General features: G+C 41.4%; 1 protein-coding gene across 1 annotated transcript in view; it reads left to right on the forward strand.

The window, feature by feature from the left end:
• The first annotated feature begins 8,272 nt into the window (after positions 1 to 8,272).
• Positions 8,273 to 23,898, forward strand: part of LOC146982920 (ras-related protein Rab-26-like) — a 57,376-nt gene continuing 41,750 nt past the window's right edge. The window contains exons 1-2 of the mRNA XM_085784205.1: positions 8,273 to 8,737; positions 10,669 to 10,779. Coding sequence (XP_085640331.1) covers positions 8,543 to 8,737; positions 10,669 to 10,779 — 306 coding nt within the window. The 5' untranslated portion in view covers positions 8,273 to 8,542. The remainder of the gene's footprint in view (positions 8,738 to 10,668; positions 10,780 to 23,898) is intronic.

The following is a 23,898-nucleotide window of genomic DNA, read 5'->3' on the forward strand; positions in this document are numbered from 1 at the left end:
CAAACACCGAGCCAGTGAGTTCACATCTGGAGCTTATGTGAGAGATAGACATCAATATGTCAGGCCTTCGGGCCGTAAGTTGGGGCTGAGTAGAGCATCCCTACTGTTGCAAAACATCAAGAACACTTATAATGAATAGATGACTTATCAGAAGCTCGGAAGAGGCCAAAAACACACTTAATACTTTGTCTCAGGCTGCCACGTATGGAGAGAGAGAGAGAAAATGAAGGGCTGGACGGATGGGAGGGTATGAAGAGAGAACATGTTGTAAAAGCTAGGGAAGGTTTGTTTGGCTGTGTTTTGCTAATTGGTCTCAGTGGTACAGCTAATGGTTTTAGGTTTATGTCCAAGCTGAGCTGAAAAATAAGAGAAGGACTGGCTGCTGTGTTTTTATGCGTTTTCATCGTTTTGCGAGAGAGAGAAGGAGAATATAACGTGCAGAAAAAGTGAAAATGGAGACTGAAGTCACCTAATTTAGAGCTACACGAAGCACATCCTGTTACTCTTTCATGCATTAAACAGATGTTAGGTAGAGTGAATTTGGAACTGTTTCATCCATTACAAGCTTTTTTCTTTTTGTTTCTTTTTCTTTTTTTTAGGTTTTTCACACTCCCAAAGTCAGGATCATACCTAAAGATCAACAAAATGCTTTCATCCACTTTGATATTGTCCATGTCTGCTCCCTTCTTTCAACCCTATCTGGTTATAAGTGGTCCTTCTCCTGACCCTCACCAGTCCATTTTGTCCATCTTTCATCGACCGTAGCTGAGGCATGTGGCAACAAAGTTCTGCTGTGGTCAAATGGCATCTGTCCCTTCAATAATCCTGGCGTTATCGCTGCACATCAAAGCTTTAAAGGCTTGCATAATTGAGTTAACGAGTGTGTTTGGTTCGTAACCCGATCCTTTATTCCCCGTGAGGGCTGCGGTCACAGTGTTTGACCACAGACAGAGACGAAGAGAGGGAGAGAGAGGAGAGGGAGTGACAAGGCCCTAAAGCCCTGCAACAACTGTGGGTTCACGCTGTCGGCCTGGCAAGCCGCACATCACCCTGGGCCAGTATAGCTAATGAAAAAACAACAGTGGGGTAATGCTGGTGTGGAGCTGGGACCGTAGCACCATGCCCACTGCACAACTGCCCCGGTCAGCACTGGCACTGGCCGCAGCGCCAGTTGTCACGGCCTTAATCCTGCCTGCTGAATGACCTCATCATTGCCTGCCTGCCTGCCTCTCTGCAGCGGCTGCCATGGCTCGTTACCGCAACAGCGAGAGTGACCTCACCTACACAACACGCACAATCATATGCAAAGTAAGCAGATACACGGGTGCAGAGTCCAAAATATGCAAAACATTAAAGGATAATTTCACACAAATTAAAAAAAAAACAAACATTATCCTTCTACCAGTTTTATCAGGGCATGCATATAATTTCATTTCATTTGCTAAAATTTCTGTCTTAACCCCCGCATGCAGGTGAATGGAAACCTGCTGTGATGCTTCAAGTACTGAAAAAATAGCAACTCGACAACTTAAAAACATGTTTCTTGCCATAAGAAATGTCCTTGTTACCATATATGATCCACAGACCTCAATACGAACTGTGTTGACAAAAAATTAGACCTGGTGAATACCGTTCACGATGTGATCTGTGGACTGTAGAGCACAACCAGGACATTGTTTCATTCACTTTAAAACTTTCAAATGTTATTTTTTCAATGCACTGGTCAACACACTCTCTTTCATCTCTACTTCACAAGGTGTCAGCCATACTTCCAGAGGTGAGCACCTCAAATGCAGCCCAGGATCCCAGGGCATTATGTCTTTGTTATAGACGATCTTGCATGTGGTGATTTATGTCCAAAGCCAATATTTAGTGCCAGTACAGAAAGTAGTGTGTTCTCCGCTCCATATGCAGAAAGGCAGAGGGAAAGAGTGTGAATGTTGGGATGTTGGATGGGAACGTAGAATGTCTGAGTTTCTGGAAACAAGTTGGGTTCACATCACAGACAAGTAACGTTTGCAATTTATTAAGCGTAACCCCTTTTCTAAACCATAACCACATTCTGGTTTGTTTTTATCGCCGAACACTAACTACGGCTCTGTCGTAATTTATTCGCCATAACCATCATCTTTTCCTGTAACCTTGGCCATGCGGTAGACGCTGTACTGCAGAAACCAAGAGCCTCAGTAATGTTTGTGTTGGGGTTTTGCAGAATCGTCCAATACGAAAACCTCTGAAAATGAAACCAAGACTGTAATGTATAAATAAAAACAGAAAGTAAGACCGTTCTTTGTGATTTGGGTGTGTTGACGCGGAGCTGCCTTAACACTGGCAAACAAAACAAAACACAGATGTGTGATGTAAACATAAGGCTAGTTCATATAATGTTTAATGTATATGTATGGATGTTCCATAATTCCCCTCACATCAAACAATATCAGGCCGTTCTGTATGTACAGAGCAAATTACCATGAATATAAATATTAACAGGAACAAACACAGATGTACATACTGTTCATGAACATATATCCACACACAGACACACTTGTGTGTGATGAAAATAACACTTGTGTGTGATGAAAATAAAGAGACACTTGCTCTGTTGGCACCTCCTCCAATCACACACGCCGCCTCCACTCCTTCATCCCAGCTGTCACAACTGCAAAAACTCTACAAATACACGCGCACACTCTCGCATATTCACACTCACCCACACACACCACTTTTCCTGCTCACACCTTTTCCCGCTCACCATGGCTCTCTCCAGTTGGTGCTTGTGTGCCCACTCTCTGCCGCAGCTTGTATGCAATGTATGTGTGTGTGTGTGTGTGTGTGTGTGTGTGTGTGTGTGTGTGTGTGTGTGTGTGTGTTTATGTGTGTGTCATCGTCTTTTATTGCCACAGTTCCAGCTGAGCTCAGACGTGAAGAGCCCACCTCTGGTCTTGCAGCCTGAGAGAGAGAGAGAGAGAGTGGACCATGAGTCACGTTTTATCCTGGCCTCCTTTAAGCTGTGAAAAATTACAGCCACCTAAAACTCAATCTGTTCTGCGTCTGAGAGCGGTGAGGAGATTGAAATGGCACTGTGCAATTTAGGCACGCCTTGCAGTGAATCTCTGCTTTTTCTCCGCTTTACACCCCCCTTTTTTGCTCCTCACTCCAACTGTCTGACTCGATCTGGCGTAATGTTCGGCCTCCGAATCTCCGGATCAGCGTGTGAAATGACTTCTGTGCTTACTCTGCATGTTTTGGTGTGCTCTGCGCGCTTCACAGCAAGTGCTTCCTGTTTGACAGCAACACCATGTGTGAGGTCATAAATCTGATCACCACAGCAACAGAATACGGTGACATTGACGCTTGCAGGAAGCACCCAGGATTAGCGAGGATTTATGGCTAGGCCTTGGATAACACGCCCATCATTTGCGAGTGCACCCAGTCCCCTCTTTCTTAAGATGGAAGTGTTTTGCACCTTTAATAAATCCATACAAATACAGAGCAGATTCAAATTAAATTTCAGTTTAAGGGCCTATATCCAAATAAATAAGGAGACTGAAATAAGGAGCAGATATTGGGGGAAATTGGGCCCCTGGTAGTGATTATTGCCGTCGTAGAGTTTTTCCATCCTGGTACCCTGGCTCAGACTCTTACGTCTGGATCTTTTAAAGGGTCCAGGGAGGGTTGGGCATGTATTATTTTCAACACTTCAGATTAAACCCTTCTATGGCTCTTTGAGGTCTTACTAATGCAGACCCCCTGCCGGGTTACAGCGAAATTAAAAATGAAGAAAAATTACAGCAGTGACTGTGAAAACAGTGTTAAAACAGAGGTGGAAATTAAAGGGTGACACTGAGATGCAGTGATGACGTCTTTGGAAAGGTAATAATGGTGTCACCTTTTTTACGACGCAAAGGAAAGAGAATTAAAAAATTGTGTATGATGACAGATTTGAAGTCGGGGCTTGGCTTCACCGGTTTAGCACATTAAAATATGGCAAGATTGAGTGAAGCAATCACACCAAGGCATTTTCAATCCACCAGAACACATTGTTTTTGCAAAGGCTCATTTCTTTCCATTTTCCCCTGTACTTGGGTTAGTATTAAAGCTTTTGCATGGTCACATTAAAAACTTTTATTGTGAGAAATGATGCCTCACATTTTGTCTGGGTGAAATTTAAGAGCGGGGAAAAGTTAATAAATCATTGCATCAAAATCAGTTTTAAACTGTTACAGTTTGTTTGTGCATTTACAGCAGTAGAAATAAAACAGCATCTCAAATCCCACTGAAATAAAAGTACTTCATATCAGACACATAAAAAAACGCATGTTCTCTAATCTAATATGTCTTTATTATTTAGAGATTGAATTTATTTTATGTATTTTCGTAATAGCATCCATTTGAACCTTTATAACAAACCACAAGATAAATCCAAAAGGGTTAAGGAGTTTCTATAATGTAATTCTATGTTTATTGCAGACTGGGTAGTTGTTATTATGTTTCTGTTTCATATACAAACATGACTTTACTTATCTGTCCAGTATTATTTTCAGTTACTTTTATTCTACTTAATTGTACACAATTGCAGGCTTTTCCCCCATGAGCTCCTGTAGGAGAAGCTGTTACTCATATAACAACTAATGGGGATCCAGATAAACAACAAGGGGCTGCACATTCACTGGGGTCGTGAGACAAAAAGTTTTGGAGTAGGCCTAGGTGTATTGCAATAAAAAAAACTATTCAGCGGTGAAAGTAATGTAATGGTCCAATGACGTCTGTTATTTGTTAGTATTTGATAACCATTGATAACTGGGATATTTCAACATCATTATTATTATGGGCTGAAATATTACTTTCCAGGAAGTATTTTCAGCTCATGATAAACACATTGTCGTGATACTGTTAAGATTTCTTATTCATTAAGACATGCCCTACATCACTGCATACGAATCAAATTTAGTACGCCATAAACAAGCAGCACCCTTGCCACCCATACCCCCCCCCCTTCTCTCCCTCTCTCTCTCTCACACACACACACACACACACACTCTGTTTCTCTCATTTAAGATGCCTCAGGGAACGAATAAGTGCCAGGCAGCGCCAGTCCACTGATGGTTGCGCTCGCCAAGGCCTGACAAACAGGGGTGTCGGCTGGCTGCCCCCACCGACTCCAACCCCCCACCCCACACACACACACACACACACACACACCCCGGCCGCCCCTCCTCACAGCACTCAGGACGCGGGCAGCTGAGAGGAAGAGCGGCCAACAGATCAACAGTTGCTGTGGCTGTGGTTGAGCGACTGGCCAGGCTGCTGCACGCCACCCAGTCCACGTTCGGGGCACCTGACTCTGGGTAAACTGACAAATGCCTGGCCTTTGGGCGTGCCCGTAGAGTGATGTGACCTTAACCTTACAGTACTGGACACACACACACACACACACATGCAAGCCGTTATACTGTAGCCACCCTCTCACAGCCTGATGCTCCCAATCACAATGTTTTATTTTGGTTTTTTTGCACCTACCAACTACAGTGGGCTTGTCACCCACACTTTTCAGACTGTTTGACTCTCTGTCATGGAAAGGGCACAGCTCTGAGGATGCTCGCACCCAGGAAAGAGTGTCGTAATTTGCTCCTAATTAACATTTTGAAATGATGTGATTTGATGCATTCTTGACGAATGAATCATGCAGCTGCTTTACAGAACATGACACAGAGAAGACAGCTTGCCATGTTCAGTTAAGCAAAGAAAAAGAACATTGCATGATTACATTTCTCTTAACTGCTTCAACAGTTGGTGTTCATGCTGCTGTATGTGTTGGCACAGACACCCACAAACACATGCAAGCCAATGGAGCACAACTACAAATTGTAACCTTATGATGTACAGTACGCTCACTGGGCATGTTTAACTCAGTTTGACAAGGCTGTTAATTTATGTAAAAGCAGGGACAGAGTCCAACGACCCGCTCTCTCCAACGTCGCCTATTCCCTCCAAAATGCCCAGCTGTTGCCGCAGTTGACAGCTGCTTTAGGGCCAGAACGAATCTCAGCTGTCGAGCTGAGTTGTGTGCGGGGGTTGGTGGATTTCGGGGTTTGTATTCCCTCAAACCAATGACGCGCCACTTCCTACTCTGCACTTCTCCAGGAGTTGGGTGGAGTGTAGAAAAATGCTGACCAGACAGCAGATTTAAGGACAGAGACCAAACTTAATAACCAAACATCTCAGTACCTCTGAACCAGGGTCAGCTAAATGTCCCCCATGAAGTTTATACTATAACCTCAAATTCCTCAAATTTGGCTGTGGGGAAATAAAAAGAGGAGTAGAATATGCTTGGTGCTTTTATATTAGATTACGTTAGAATTTAATTTTTACATCAAACGTTTACCCAAAACAATATTTACCACATAGGAATGCTTTGAAAAATGATGTCTATAAGCCCTTGCCAAATCCAGTAAGAGGCTATATGTATCGACACTGTTCACCCACTGCACAGAAACTCCCATTCACATGACTCAGAACCTGTTTATTGCTCTCTTGTTTCTTTGTGAATTGATAAGCAATACATTAAGCATCCTCCTTGAGATAGCCTCGTGTTATTCACATCTCAAAGGTCAGAGGTAATACAAGCTTATTTCAGTCTCCTGTTCTGGGAAGCAAAGAGGCCTCTGGGCTATGATCTTTGAGCGTATTCTAATGAGCCTGGACAGCCTGGCACATGAACACAAAGGCAGTTGTATCATACACAAATTTCATATTGCATAACAAACTAGATTACAGAGAAAGGGGGGAAACAACAGCATCCCATTACTGGCCACAGAGGCTCAGGCTCTAATCAGAATATGCTGCAGTTCTTTTGTTGCAAATGTAGACAATATGTGGATCCTGCTACAGAGCGACATCCTCCGTATTATAGAGAGATGTTCGAGTTGTGTTTTGAATTATTACTGGCGTGGGTAAGAGTCACAGAAAGGCCAGTGGCCAGTCCCTTGACTGGTTTGTTCTGACTACAAACAGCCGTTAGAGGATGGAGTAAGCTTAAGAAAACAACTATATCCCATACAGATGCCCAGTATTAATAATAAACACACATTGTCTGTATACTACACTTTTGTCATGTTGTTGCACTGTCCTTCAGGGCCACAGCTATAGGCAGCTTCTTTTCTCATTTTTAACAATTAGCCTACATTATCATAAAAAATAATTCCATATTCCTAATTCATAGCATTGAAAAAAAAGCATACACCAAAAGCATCACCAACTTTATAAATGAACTTTAACTTCATCCTGTTGATCAACTTTCTGTTTTATATTCCCATGTCCCCCTCTTGTGGTGTGCAGTTGAAATCACATTTCATGCGCTCCACAGGTGGCTGGGAGTGTTGTAGCTATTTTCCTCCACATAAGAGTAAAGCTCAGTGTAACAGAACCAGATCATCTGCTTCTCATTCGAGTTAAATCAGTGGAGAACACATATTATTCTGATTGTATTCTAAGTTTATTGTTTTAATATAGTCCCGTCACCCAGCTGCACCTCATACATGTAAGATACAATATGAAATTTACAGTAAGAATACATCAGTAAACTTATGGTCGCCTTTTTGTGAGCCAACACTAGGCAAGATATTCAAATACTGACCAAATAATAGAGACTATAAATGGCTCTTTAAAATACAGGTTTGTCTAAACGAATAGCTTTTGCTGATTTTTGGCAATACATTCATAATTTTCTGATGGATTGGAACACGCTGTCTTAATTCCATAACCCTGGTTATTGCTGTGAAAATTGACCTGAAGTAATAAGACAGAGTATCCAGAGATGGAAGGAAAAATTACACTTGGCACCACAGTCGTATAGAAATCACAGTCTCACAGCAATGAAGATTTAATGAAGTGGAAAGCTTCTGTGTCAGAGGGAGGAATTGGACCATAACAATGCTTGTACGGATGAAGTCATTTTTCAGCACCACGGAGAGCGTCCTGTGGCCTCCACACACTGACAGTCCAACTACAGTGGCCCGCGCAGGTCATTTACAGTTGGCACCTTGTCAACAGATAACGTTGACTTGAGTCACGTGGTGTGTTGTGTTTCATCAGTCCTCGCGGACCACAGTTAGTTTAGACCGTGAACACAAAAGGTGGGGGCTCCGTTGTAAAGGAGCATTGGGGCTTTTACGCAGCGCAAAGTGCGTCCGGATTTGTTTTTGCGCTGGAGTTTTCCTGCCACATCACATCCAACTACACTACCGCCGTTCCACCGCTCAGAGCCCAGGCTGCAGGAAGCGTCTCCGACACAGCGGAAGCGACAGCAGTTTTTTTTTTTTCTTCCGGCAATTCGGGACAAATTCACTTGTACTTGGAGTGGTGAACATGCGTCCAACGCGCAGGTGATAGCTCCATTTTACCAGTGCAACTTAGTCGCGGCTGTAACTTTTCAGTCCTACCTTGCACTGTTTTGTTTTTATTTTGTTTTTTCTTGAGGTTTCATTTCATTGAGATTTGCTTCAGCCGTGATTCACAATAGTTAGTTTGAAAATCTTGAGCGATGTCTCGCAAGAAGGCTGCCAAAGGCAAAGCCGCCGCCAGCAGCAGCAGTCCGTCTGCGGGCAGCCCCACCGCCAAAGGCACTCCGGGGAAAGCTGCGAGGAGCAGCCCGGGCATTGTCCAGATGAACGGCGTGGTCCATCCCAGCAGACCGTCCATCAGCAACAGCAGCGAGTTCTATGACATCGCGTTCAAGGTAAGACACAGAGAACAAAACTGTAACTCCGATACAAGTGGGGTTTGTTTATTTGATCGATGCACAGAGATGAAGGAGGGCGCGGTGCAAACTGAGAGAGGTCACCGTAAACTAACCGCAGAGTAAATCATCTGGTGGATCAGATCATACAGACACTTTGCTGGCTTTTGTTTCCCTGCAGGGCGAGTATAGGTAGAGATGGAAAAACACACAGTGAACCTTGTTTGTCCTCCACTTTACCCGCTTCCACTATCTCCCGCTTTACAACCACCCCTCTATTCATTAAACATCAGCGAACCCCCCCTGACACCAGCTGTGTCAATAGAGGGATCGATAACCTGGAAAGGTGCGCACTGCCCTGCGACAGCCAACAAACAAATCATTTGCTCGCGTCTGTGCAACTGGTTGAATGAATGAATGCGCGTTTGGTTCCAGAGGCACAGGTCAGTGGGGTTTGGGGTTTGTTTTTTTGCGTTGGCACTGAGCAGCTGCTGTTAGTGTGTGTCTCTCTCTGTCGATCCACAACGTGCAGCACTTGTGAGTCGAGAACTGTCACTCTAACACAACACAAACACAGCTTCACGCCCACAGATCCTCAGTGTGTGTGTGTGTGTGTGTGTGTGTTTGTGTGTGTACTCCTAGCATGGCTTCAAGGGACTCGTGCCACCTACTCCATGGTTTTTGAAGCAGCTGTTTGATGCAAGTGCACTAATGGCTTTGTGTTGCTCTTCTTTTTTGTTTGCAGAACAATTGAACTGATTATTCTCTCCAAGCCTCTTCAGCCTGTGAGCAGTAGATATTCTTGTTGAATAATTTGTTATTGGATACATGCACTGTCCTTCCTGCAGTACACATTGTCTTCACTGCCATGAAGAACTGAAAACATGAAGAACTGCAGGCACAAAGTCTTCTCTCTCTCTCTCAAGTATCCATTTGGGCTCAGCAGCCCATACACTGCCTACACTGACATATCTTTCCTTAAATATTCATTATACTTGTACTGTTCCAGTAATAATTCCTTTTAAATAACTTAAAAGCCTGGATCAAAATCCCTCTTTTGGAAGACTTCTTATCATAGAATTTGACCTCCTGTCTCTATAGTGCATGCCAATTGGAGCCAGTTGCACCATATTTCATCTTGCACTGTTTTCTCTGTAATTTCATTTTTCTCGATTGAGGAAATTGATTGCATTTTATTTAGACTGACCTCAGGGCATGGGGAAGTCCAGGTGCCTCCTCTTGCACACTGCTGCAAACACAGAGATCACACAGAGCTGTGTAAAGGGGAGGGCATGAGAGACAAAGAGACAAGAGAAAGGAAAACAGAAATGGGAAGTGGATGAGAAACAGAGGGCAAGATCCACAGACAGACATACTACCCGCTTTTATAATTCTGTACCTGCTACTATACATCACTTTATTCCACCCTGTCTGTTTTTCATCTCCTCTCTGCTCTCAAGAGGCGCTTTTGATTTCCATTGCCCACAGTCCCCCAGCTAACCTCATAACAGTGATCACATCATGTGCAAGCGGAAATGCATTGACTGTCTGCTCAGCCCCAATGAGACAAACAAGCATGTCTGTTGCACATGTGCACAACATGCATGGCTGGATGTGCAAACACAGAGCCACACGCAGGATCTATACGGACATCCACTGGTGGTCATAACGAGCAGCCACACACTCATTCACATACAGTACACCCTCTCCTCTGGCTGAGAACCAGGATCCCAGGACTGATTTAGCTGAATGATTCAAATGTTCTGAGGACAAACAATCAGACTTCTTCATGCTCCTACGTGCAATTTTCTTTGCTAATTATTTCACATTTACCCTCATTAACTATCAGTCTGAAACTGTATCCCTTTACACCTCTGGTTGTGTATTTTTTGTGCTGAGTTTTTTTTTATATATCTTGTTTTTCTGAACAGGTTATGCTGGTCGGAGACTCTGGCGTGGGGAAGACTTGTCTACTGGTCCGTTTTAAAGATGGAGCCTTCCTGGCTGGCAGCTTCATCTCCACTGTGGGCATTGACTTCAGGGTGAGTTCAATCAGTCAATGGAGAACAAGCAAACAAAAAACTCACAAAACAAACAGTCAAATCAAATCTCAACACAAACATGCAGACTCGATCATACAATCAGGTTTTGTTCCTTTTTGTAAAATAGGGCCATAAGTACTAGTGGGATTTTTCTTCTTAAGCTATTCATTGACTTTTTATTCCCCAGAGCTACAAGTATTTCCTGTATTAGAAGTCTCACAAGAAAGGATATTGATTTCTTAAATTAGTTTGACATGCTTTAGATTTTTTTGGCTCCCTGGGTGATCACAGTGTCTCTCATGGACCAGTTTTGTGGTTCTACGTGGGCAGGCAGGGAAAAAAATCTTTTCTCATGATCACACTCATATGTGTGTGTCTGTCCATGAGATGCAGACAGACAGAGAAGTGACCTCTAAGACCCAGGTCAGTCCAGGGCTTATCTGGTCAGTATCATCTGCTGGCCATGTTTTTTTCTCTCTCACTCAGTTTTGTCAGGTTAAAAAGTTAAATCCTCTCACACGCACGCACACACAGCCAAATACCACTGTATTGTAAATAGACTATGGGTCTTATTGGGTACCTTTTACAACATAGTATGGTATGTGAGAATCCTACTTTTGGATAAGGGTTTCAAATCATCATCTTTGTTATAGATTTTTTTTTTCTGAAAGCCAGGGGCCCACATAATCCATGAATCTCAGTTCAATCAGAGATTCAGGTGTGTAAGTACGAGTAGCAGCAGTAAAATACTGTATTTTCATGTCACTAGCCTCAAGCAGACATGAGGAGTGGGCCACAGAGGTCTGGTGAGCTCACTTCTTTGTTGCTCTGCACCTCCAGATTTTTTTATTTTTTTATTTATTTTGTGCGTTTTCGAACTTTTTTTATTTTGTTATTTTCAGATCCAACCAGCACTGTCTTGAGTGACATCACTAGAGGCAATGTATCAGGCTTTGCACAGCTCTCTCTGGAGCTACAAAAGACTTTTTCTCCACATACACAATATTCCACCCCAGACACCTGTGGACAGACTTTGTTGTGTAAAATCTGTGCCGTAGTAGTGTGTGGGTTTATTGTAGTTTTGAGAAATGTCAGTAGATTTAACGATTTTATCAGCACAGATCCATCTATCTATGAGTTTACTTTGGCTTGTTCCCCCACGCATCGTGGTAAATTCACTCTTTTTAAAGGCTCTTTAAAAGTTCCAATGTTGACACCATTACATAAAACGTAAGTGCAACATTAGATCCTTTAAACCCGTGAGAGACAAACTTGCATGAGCTGCGACTGTTTGTGTGTTTAACTAAAGTATCCAGCCATTCTATAGCTGTGTGCGTGGGTTGCAATAGTCTGTGGGTGGATGAGCGGTTGATTTATTTACTTATGTAACATCTCTTATAACAGAGTGTCTGTAGCTCCGACGTACATTAAGGCCTATCTAACCAAAGCAGAGACCTTCATCAGCCAACTCGGTCCACTGCATTTGCTACTAATGGAGACGAAAGTGCAAAACTCATAAAGTTTGGTGCTTAGTTGGCTGTTCTCTCATATTGACTTATTTGATTTCAGTGTGGCACAGAGCTGTGTGAAATGAATAATTTCATTATCATCCTACCGCTCCCTCCTATTCTCTTCTGTGTGGATCCTTGTGCAGTGAAAGTGAACTGAAACAGACCTTCCCAAACTCATGAAGAGCCTTCTGGAGTCATCCTGTAGACTAAAAACGGCACTTTTCCCCACACTGAAGCAAATTCGATCAGGAGCAGACTCGGTGCAGTTTATGAATACATGAATACATGTAAAGTTACCCATACACGCAACTGCACAAATGGCATAAACAGTGAGTGTTTGTTTGAGAAGTTGAGACTTAATTGAGTTGGAAAACATGAAGGTCCTTGGTGTTTGTCTTCCCATGGAGGATCCGCAGAGACGCATATAGACGGGGAGTAATCGTTATTTTTAGGAAAGACAGTTTTGATCCCTTTTAGTTGGTGGGAAAGAGAGGCAATTTGCTTCGTACGGGGATTTGATCCGGTTCCCACTTCAAAGCTGCAGCGAGATGCTCTGTTTTCTTCCTCCTCTTGTTTATTGTGGTCTCATCTCTCAGCATGTTCTCAGGATTACAGAGATGCACTGGAACCTTGTTAGGCTTAAAATACAGAGTCTATAGAGAGCCATAAGGGCAATAGATTCACAGACTGAATGTAATCACATTAATTGTACATCTTGTTTGTTGTAATATATTTTTCAGTCTTACTCTGACAGATAATGACTGCCAAACACTAATGGGAAACAGAGTGCATTCTATGTGATTCCTTTCCTTTGGCAGGTTCATGGTATTTCAACGTACTGTAGAGCAAATCATGGTTAACTAGATATGACTTCATCTTGATAACTCATTTGTGGGTCATACATTTGAGCTGCTTTTTGCTCAATTAATGTGTTTTTAATATCATAATGAGAAAACGGAAACAGATGAAGCAATGTTGTGTTGAGTTCACAGAAACTCTGCATATTTTAGGCGTGATTAAAACATAGTAGAATGTACAGATTTATAAGTTAAAAAGATTTAAGGCAATGTCACATCTAAAGCTACAAATACCTCAGTTTCTGCATGCTGTCTGAGAGATGTGAGCAGACTTTGATGTGTAAAATCAGCGGAGTTCCTCTTTAAGGTCAGTTCACATAGCAGTGCAGTATTCAATCAGATACCCTTTCTACCCTTTTGGATTTTTCCTCAAACCAGGTATGGCTGTAGAAATTCAGAGAATACAGTGTACTTCAGTCCAGATCATCTGTTGCCATGGTAATACAGGTCCAAACCGATGGGCAGGTAACTGGGACTGACCAGAGGGCAGAGCTTGTGCCTTTGTGTGCGATTGTGAGGCGAATCAAGTCTGGAAGAGTCAGAGTGCAGGTGATTTTCTCCTGTGTTTCTTTCTTTGCATCAATCAGGAGGTCGTCAGTAGAATGTGAAAGGCATCGGCCAGGTGGAAATGACTCCTGCTGCTTTATCCTCACGGGGAAGAGGACCTCAGATGTAGTCTTTATTCTCTAACTTGCTGTTTAATAGGACATGCAATTTTGCAACTCGCATAGAAACACAGGAGCACAAAAATCACACGACACTCGTGTGTACTGAGGACATTTTCTACTCTACTTTCTCCGTTTCTCTCAGCACCTAAACACATCTCATCACCTTGTGCCACTTGGAGGTCTTCATGCTCCAAGGGATACAGGGTTAGGTTCTCGCCGTGCCTATGGAAAGACAGCAGCTCTAGTCTCTTTTTAAAAAATAAATCTGCAGGACCTTCTAATGGAAAACCAGCATTTTCCTGTTAAAAGACTCTGCCAAGCTTGATCTTTATATCAGGGTCTGGCTCTGCAGGGCACAGATTCATGTCTCAGATAAAAACTCAAACATTGAGACAAACCGCTCTATTTTTTTTCCCCCATAAACCTAGCTGCTGACTTTAATTTTGTCTATAATTAGACACATTCAAAGCATTTAACTCATCAAAATAAGAAAAGAAATGTAATCAAAAGATGGATTCTGAAGCCATTAAACAAAATTACCCCACTGTTGCCAAATAAAGAAAGAATGAAAACATACAGCGCTCATATTCAAGCTGTATGAGATGCTATCAGACAGAAATTAGACACAGTTGTTTTACAATCATTAGTTTTCCCATTAGTCTGAGACCAAGATGGAAGCTTTAATGCTGTTATTTGCTGTGTCTAGGATAATTATTGAGAAGCATGGTGCTATTCAGTATTTTCCCTCTGACCAAAACAATGCATTAGTCATTCTCTTAATACTTTCTAACTCCTCCACCCTGTCTGTGACCCAAGCCCACTGATTCATTCTGAAGCTACTATATACTGTAAATTCATAAATGTGTTTCATTTTTAAGGCTAATACATTTTCAGCTTTGGATTAATGTACATTTCCTCTTAATTGTGATATATGGCATCAGGGTGTTTTTGTGTAAGAGAGACTTACACAAAAATAAACTATTCATTTATATCGTAGTAAAAGTAAAAGTAATTAATGAACATGTAACCCAGTGCAACAGTGAGGCTCATTAATACTTTTGGGACATGCATGGCCCTCTATGGCTCAGAGGAATAAGCTATATCAGGCTTGGTTTCTGACTTGATTGCAGAAACAAACTCTTGCCACACTTGTCTTTTAAGGAACATATTACAGTATGTGCTATAGGCTCAATGTGTGTGCTGTTGTATACTTCCACTATAGACAGCTGAGTCTTGTACCGACCTGGATCTAGAGTACAGTCTGTGGTGGGAGGGAGCTGTCCTTGGTGCTGAACACCTCCGCCAGACTGGGGTTCCACAAAATGCATGTGTAGCATTTTGAGGCCTATCTGTCACCAAACTCTTGTAATATTTGATAAGACAGGCCAGTCTGTCTCAGTGAGCTGCAATTACACACTGATGTCTCAGTATCCGTTTTCCATATTGTAATTGTTCCCATCCATCATACTTTAAATTGTCTATCCCCCGACTTGCTGTTTTTCATTTCCACTAAAAAATAATGTGTTTTGTTTATTCTTTTAAATGTTGCAGCCTGAGGTGGGCAAGTAGTTGTTCTCACTTTCAGCTCAACCCCATCATTAGACATATACCTGCAGGGTTAGTTGGTGAATTCATCTTTGAGGCGCAAATAAAAATACCAATTACTCTTTGCAAAAACCGTCTCCATCACTGGGGTCAAAATGTCTCGAAGCTCAAAAAACTAATTCCATAAGAGTCAAAGAGAGAAACATTTAGAGGTGGAGAAAGATGAAGAGGGAAAGTCGAGGAGGGAATCAAGCAAAGACGCTCAGAGGGAAGCCAATTAACAATATTATTACAACTATCTTCCTCTCATTTCCGACAATGGGGAGAAACAACTTTTTCTCCTCACAATCTACCTCACCTCATGACACCAGAGAGCAGTAATCCTTCAGTCTCCTCGGTTGACGTAAAATGCAGCGGTGGGGGGGAGAAGGGCAGCACTTCTCACCTCTACTGAGAGACATGGGAGCTGCACCCAGCTGTCCTCTTATACAAGACCTCTTATACAACCACAAGTTTCACCTGCGAGCATCATAAAACAACGTTGCTCATCTGTCTTTGGAAGACAGATCTTGAATTATGCCTGTAAGGATTGAAACATCCAACCTATTCATCTTTTTTTTTTTTAATATTTAAATGTTATTAGGGGTTATACAATATATGAACAGACGAAGGACAGCACAGTACAAAACATTACAATACTAGGACAGTTTACATAAACAAGACAAACTCAAGGGAGGGGGGCCCAAACTGAAATATCTATATACGACTTCAGGAAGGATTATATGAAATTTTTAACAGATTTAACAGGGCTGACCGGTTAATCGTATTTTCATTGTTATCACGGTATGAACATGCATGATAAACACATCACAAAAGGATGCTGAAAATGTGATATGTAAGGAGAGGTTCCAGGAGAGTTAATGTTTGGTTTAATTGATTTATTATTCATGTGCAATTTGTTCCATAACAGTATGCTCAAAATATTTTTTTCTATTATTATGTTCAGTGTTTCAGGGCACCTATTGATGCAGAGAGAGTCAGGAACTCGATGGTTAATATTCACACTTAAATATTTGCTTATTTATCGCAAGTCATTGTAATTGCAATATTGAACAGTGTCATCGCACATTTTTCCCAGACGATGTACCCTGAGGACTTTGCTGATCCTGTGACTTTTCCCGTATCGTCACCATGAGCTTGACATTTGTTGTTTGACAAGCCTCAGGGTCAGTTCCTTCCCTGTTTTTGTCAGATTTGTGAGCAACATGTGCAGTATTTGAACTCAAATTAATGTAACATGTGATGTGCAGCACAATGTTTAAATTTCCCTAATGAGCTAATCACAGACAATCTGTCTCCTGAGGAAAAAAGGGATTTTATTATTTTTATCATATGTTACGTTCTGGGGATGAAGCCGTTTACCATAGACCAACTTGCCACCCAGAGGAGATGAATCATCGCAGCACTGGCTCCCTTCTCCCTTCTATGATTTACTTAGAGTACTCTGTCCAGGAGTGGTCCATAAAATGCCTGCGACAGGTTTAAGAGACATGGATCACACCTGGCATACTAATGCATATCAACCTGTTTGTAGTGTGTATTTTACACAAGACCTTTATTGTAATGATTTACCTTTGCAGTGGTACATCAGGGAGGGTGTCAGCATGAGATACAGCTACAATGGATGGACTTAGGTTTATCACTGAGCAATAGGATGAATGAGAAAAAACCTGAAAGACTTTGCTTCACCTATCAGCTTCAGACTGGGGTGAGGTTTGTTCTTTTTTCTGTCATGCCAGTAGCTTGACTTTGGAAATTACAGTATCTCAATATCAATGGGTCCAAAATATCTCACCTTTTAGATGGACTGCCATGAAGTTTAGCACAGTCATGGTGCCCAAAGGATTGACCCTATGTACTTTGTTCTGGCTTTTCCTTTAAGTAGAATTCACATTGTTCCAGTGGTTAACACTGTCACCTCCCTGGGGATTCTGGGATAGTCCCTGGTCCTGGGGCCTTTCTGTGTGGAGTTTCCCCTGTGCCTGCACTGGTTCTCTCCTACTTCCCCTCATAGTGTAAAGGTTAGGTTTATTGTAGCGTGTGAGGTTTCACATTCACAGCATGATTTGTAGTAACTTGACTTTTAATCTGGCAGCACTATCAGGACAAACCATTAATAGTCCAATATTGTGTTTAAACAAGTATTTTCAAATTAATGAAATTCATCGAAGCCTACTAATTAACAAATATCCACATGCCAAGGTGCAAAACCAAGACAGTAAACATGTCAGACATTATACTGTGCCTCAGAGCTGCTGAGATTAATGAAGACAAGAATAAAGGGTCAGAAATAGTAAATGCTGGTGTAATATAATAAAATGTCCTAAAAATTTTATTTTATTTTTATTTTTCTTCTTTTTATTTTCCCAAACCCTCCTCAGCAGGGAGGTCACCCCTCATGTTCCCATTTACACCAATGACACCCTGACCCACTGTGTGTCACAAATAGGACCAGAGGTTTCACACCTTGTTGGGTCATGTAAAAGTTCCCATTTTTAAGCTCAGAAGAAGGGAGTTTCACACATACTGTAGTAGACGGCCCCATTGATTCAGATTTCACTTCTCTCTGATGTTATTTTTGGGTGTACTTAGTATGTATGTGGGGGTGGGGGCTATGAATCAGGCAACTGCAAAAAAATTTCACTCAACCTTTCAGTCGGCTGATTTTAAGATACAGTAAAGTGGTTATACATGTGGGTGCTCAGCTTCTGCGTTGAGGAAGTTTGCAGCTGTTAGTCTGAAAGATGCATTAAAAATAAATATGCAGATATTGGACATTCACCTTTCGCTACCCTAGGGTAACACAAAGTGTCAAACATGTTCATTTTCATCCCAGTTAACCAGGTTCCAAGTCAAATGATGCTGATGAGAGGTTTTGCTGTTGTATTTTGTACAGTAATCAGAACTGAATCTCCCTTTACTTAATGCAGCTACAGAAACATGGGAGTTGCAGGTTGAACCGCCCAGTCAATCAGACATCGAGTTCAGGTTTTTTAGGTGGAGACCGTTATATTTTTAGACATGTTGCAGATGTCGTTATCGTAAGAATGTAATATAATGAGAGAAAGGTGTTGAGAATATCCCTGCATATTTCATGAACCCAGTCACCTTAAATGAGAGTAACAGGCTTTTTCTATGTATCTCATTTACTCAGATCCATTGCCACAGTAGAAACAGGCAAGAGACTCCATGGTCCAATGATATTGGAGTCTGTGAATTTTGCACTTGCTCCATGTAAATGTGAGTCTGCAGTTATTAAACTATGGAAATTCAACCTACAGGATATGTATCAACTAACCAACCTATATGTAGGTAAGCAGGGCTCATCACAGCTACATGGTTGAACTGCAACTACTGATTATTATCATAATCAGTTGGATCGCTTTTTCTGTACAATAAAAAAAAAAACATCTGCCACAGAGAAAGATATTAATGAAATGTGGTTTATTTGGACTGCACAGATAAGAAATAGGTCATTATAGATCTATTTCAATCATTATTATCTTTTGATCGATATTTATCTATTTTCCATCAATATTGGTATCCACCTCTTAAATCCAGTATTGGCTCAGCAATTCTCTTGGCAATTCACACAATTTGCTTAAGAAAACCTACAAAAGCAGTGATGCATTCAGTGTATCAAAGGCAGTGAGCATCCCTGTTTGATGCTGTGTGTCTATATTGCTCTGAGATTGCTGATGTCCTTTGTCGTACCACAGGAAATTGAAGCGGTAAATATTGACTTCTCTCCTGACCTTTGGCCCCCATAATGCCGAGCCAATCATCCCACACAAGAGTCGTAATTCATCATGGAGGTTGTATTTTATGTGGTTTTGTCAACCTCTGGTAAACAGTGCTTCACAGTTGCACAGAAAGACTGAGCCCTCATCATGTGGTCAACAGCAGTGACAAGAGCTTAGCAGCCAAATGGGCTGAAAACATGTTGGATAGTCAATTCACTGATCTCCACTGAGCCCACAGTGGGACAAGGATGAGAAAAAGGGAGAGAAGTTGGTTCATTTTGATGAATATGTGATCATATGTGTGTAAGGACGTTAAACATTCAAAGTCTCCTATGAAACAGAGTCTCATCGTCGTTAGATTATTGATGGGGGGATGACTGTCTGTCTCATTTGTGTTAAATCATGAGGTGAGATACCAGTGTGGTTTCCGTTCAGTTTCCTGCAGTCGCACGTTCAATTACACATATCGTGGTAATAACACACATAGTATACACACACACACACAAACACGTATGCACTACAGTACACAAGCTTGCACTGATAACAGTGCTCAACAGATGTGACAACTGTTAATGAACCAGGGGAGATCCAGACACAGAATCTCTGTCTCTTTCCTCTGACTGTAACCTGACATCGTTAGCCGCCGCTCTTACATAAGTGTTGGCACATAACATAGTGAAATATGCTGCAGTCTGCTTAATTGTCACTGCATTTTGTGATGCAGGTAGTGTGTTTTAACACAGTTAATTTGCTCTCATGCATACAATAAGATGGATAAAATGATAAAAAGCTGCAATGGAGTAACCTGAACTTGTGTCCTTGTGTGGCAAATAGCTGTTATGAGTCAGTCAGTTATATAATAAAATAAATATTTATTATTCCAGGTTAAATTTCCTGTATTTTCTTTCTTATATTATAATTAATTGCAGTGGAGGAAACTACATTTACTCAAGTATGGTAGTGAAATGGGGCATAAAGTATTTTCATTTTAGACTTGTTAATACTCAGACTGCTACAATTTAAGGTGATACATTATACTTTTTTCCTTGACAGCTATAGAGTCATTATATAAGATTCATAAAATCATCACGCTTAGTTAATGGAAAATTTTGTAAATGTTAACGGCCACAGCATTAAAATGATACTTGTACATTAATGCACCAGCATAATAACCCAATAGTAATAGTGTATAATTATACTGGGAGAGGAGAAATCTGCTTTTTATCATCTGTCTTCTCTAATGTATTGATAGTCCCTCAATTCATCAAAAATGTAATGATGAATTAATGAATTCTCCGTTGCAGCCTCGTATGGAACTTACCAGATACAATTTGGTGTGGCCTTGGGTGGCACAGGCCACGTGCACATGTGGGTACAGAAAGTGTGCGCGTAGACACTCATGCTCAGGCTGAATCGTATCGTTCTAAACCAATATTGTCCTTGAATCGTATCTGCAACCATGAATCATGATTCAAATCGAACCGTTGTTAAAACGAATCGCTACACCCCTAGGGCTGAGCCAAGGACTCATGATCAAATCCAGCCTCGGCAAAGGCACTCTAAATTAAACAAAGACGAGCATGATATGAATCATTTTCCCTTCACTTTCATCTCAAACTGGAAACGTGTGTGGACTTGTAGTGTTTGTGTGTATACATTAAACACCCCCAAACATTCACTGTAGATTGCTTTTGACTCAGAGCCGAGACTTTTTTCGAACACATTATCACACCGTAAATACACAGTGTTTTGAAGTGTCTATGTAATGGCTGAAAATCTTTGTTCAGAGGATCATGAGGTCATCTTCTTCAGACAGCATGTTGCTGAGAGCGTGACTCATGCAACAAGTGGATATTAGTCATCACACAATTACCGCCACTCAGTTGGAGACAAAAACTAGCTGTACTTTGGCACGAGTGGATTTGCATACTTTTCATTTTATTTAGCTTTTTCCCATTTTGCTGCCCAGTGGGTGATTTTTCCTTTTAGTGCAAAAACACAGTAGTGTTGCATATCAAAGCACTTTCATATATCTCACATTTACGTTGCTTAGGATAAAAGCAGCTCTCAGATTAATGCATGTAAATGTATAGTAGCAAATCATAAGATGCATTCTGTCAAAGCACTCTTGACTAGTAAATTGGAGACCTTACAATTATAGATAGAGACCCAACACTTCCCACTGTGAACAAGCACTTATAGAGAGACAGAAAAAGCACAAACCTCCAACAGAGTTGGATGTTTTCTAATGGACATTGCAGATCAACAGGAGTCAGGTTGACTACGGGTTCCTGAATGTTGTCAAGCTTGTTGCTTTGACAAGTTTAAGGATGCTCTTGGAGTTGTGTGTTTGAATCCCTGCCACCGATTACAAAAGACTGGTCCAGTGATTCATCCCTTTTGTTTCTGTTACGGAGAGAAAAAGTGTGAACATTTCTGTATTTGCTTGGACGGATTTTCCCTGCAGTCTTTATGTAAATGTGATCAATTTTAGGGCTTTAAAGAACTAAATGTCTTAAACACAATGAACTGTCCACATCCCACCATGATATTAACACTGCATGTTGACTTGATAATGAACAGAGAGCTAAGGCTGCATCAGAACTCTGACCCTTAGCTCTTAATTACCTTTTGTGCCTGTTAAAACACTCGCTGAACGACAGAAGAAGTGACACTACAACATATTTGAGGCTACAATATACAGTACCACAGTTTCCACCCTGTCCTTCACTACTATCCGTTTTCGACTTAAAACACACTAGAGGATTTAATTAGGCCAAATTTTGTGCCTGAATTGCCCTGCTCCAATGATAGGGGGTGTGACCTGATATAAGGATTGCCACAATCATTTGTCCAAATTATTGTGCTATGCCAGAAAATCAATACTTATTTTGATATTTAAATATCAAACATGTTTGATTTGAATACCCACAGTGGCTGATGAGAGCAAACCAACCAGGAAGCATCACTCACAAGATACTGTAGTGTGCTTATTGTTTACTGCAGCTCACATACATGGCAGTTGTGCCTTTCCCATCTTTTCACCCATATTCTTATTGTCTTTTTTTGTTTCTAGCCGCATAAAAGAAAATGCACAAGGGCAGCCAGCTGACACTGCTGGTCATCCTCTATATTTGTTTTTCTTCGGGTTTAATCATGTGAGGTTTCTGTCGTGTTTGGGGAATCGCCGCTGTTAAATCGTCACTATGATCATGACGATGTATGTGTATGTTTGGAGGATTATAATGTTAGAAACAAGGTTGAAACTGTCCTTATGTCTATTGTCTCAAGTCAAAAGTGGTTAAGATCTGAAGATGGTCCAATGTGTGGCCAGCCTTAGCTAATGCAGCAATTGGGAGCTCAAAAGAATACCAGCTTGATGTCTTGGTGTGAGAGGAGTCGAGACCTGAAGTGTGGCCACCAATTGACTGACAGCTGTTCATTGTGTCTGAATCACAGAAGCCTTTGTCAGCACCTGTCTGTGCAATATATATATTTTTTTTTTTGGCAATATATTTCAATTTAAGATATTAGATTTAAAAAATGCTACTCACTGCAGCTTTAAGTATTTAAATGTAACTTTTAGAAGGATTTGAAAAACTAAAACCCCCAGAAAATCATGTTGTGAGTCCGGACGTGTCTGTCATGGCCGTTCTAGAGAGCAAGCAATGAAAGGAGATGGAAAATAAGACGGCAGCGAGACAGGCAGGTCTGGCATGTGAGATGATGATAACGGACCCACACACCAAAATCAAGCAGCTGCTCTGTCATTGTGGAAGTCACTGACAGTCCGTCTCCTCACTCATAATGGTCTTTATTCATCTGTCTTTCACTTGTTTCTAGCTCCTATATGTTTTTTATAGTGAGTGGAGGGATGGCTGACTGATTTCTCCATTATCCACTCTCCTGCCTGCCTGCCTGTCTGTCTGCCCGCCTCTGAGTGGGTGCAATTAAAGTGCCAAGCGTCATCACGCCAGCAAGTGGCAGTAATGTTTTTTTCAGTTTGAACAATGAATTGAATTAAGATGAAATAGGAGCTACAATGAGAGGCAGAGGCTGAGTTGGACACACAAAAAGAGAAACTCAATACATTTGCTACATGTAAATGTGAACTGAACCATTTCACTTGTCTCTAATTGTCTCGTCATGTCATGTCTTGTCTTGTAATTAGGGGCGTGATGATATTCAAGTCCCGCCCCTCTCTCTGAATTAAAAGTTGTCAATCATTCAGCTATGCTTGAATGGCGAGTTTGTGTGTGTGTGTGTGTGGACCTGCACGTGTGAACTTGTGTATAAGTGTGCAATGCGTATGTGTGTGTGTGTGTGTGTGTGTGGGAGTTAACTTTTGCCCAGGGAGATGTTTGTAATTAATGAAAAAGCAGCTTTGCCACCTGCTGCCCTAATGTCACAGGGATCTAGAGAGGCGAGCCCACGAGGAGCATCATGAATATTTAACCATGAGCGGAGTGATTATTGGAGCAATACAAGATGAAGCTGATGAGAAGCAGAAATGGTAAAGACACATGAAACAAGAGGAGATGGGTATTACTCATCCAAATTGAGAAGGATTACAGTTGGGGGGAATGGATAGCTTACAGATTTGGACTCTGTTTTATTTAAAGATAATATTAGAGTCTTACCTGAAGCCTTACCTGAGGTTAGTTGATCTTATGAATCAGACTATGGGTGGCATTTCTAATTTGCTGCATTGACCTTTCTTTCATATCTATGTCAT

The sequence above is a fragment of the Trachurus japonicus genome, chromosome 8 (genome assembly GCF_045865225.1).
Source record: "Trachurus japonicus isolate A0001 chromosome 8, Traja_1.0".
Taxonomy (NCBI): domain Eukaryota; kingdom Metazoa; phylum Chordata; class Actinopteri; order Carangiformes; family Carangidae; genus Trachurus; species Trachurus japonicus.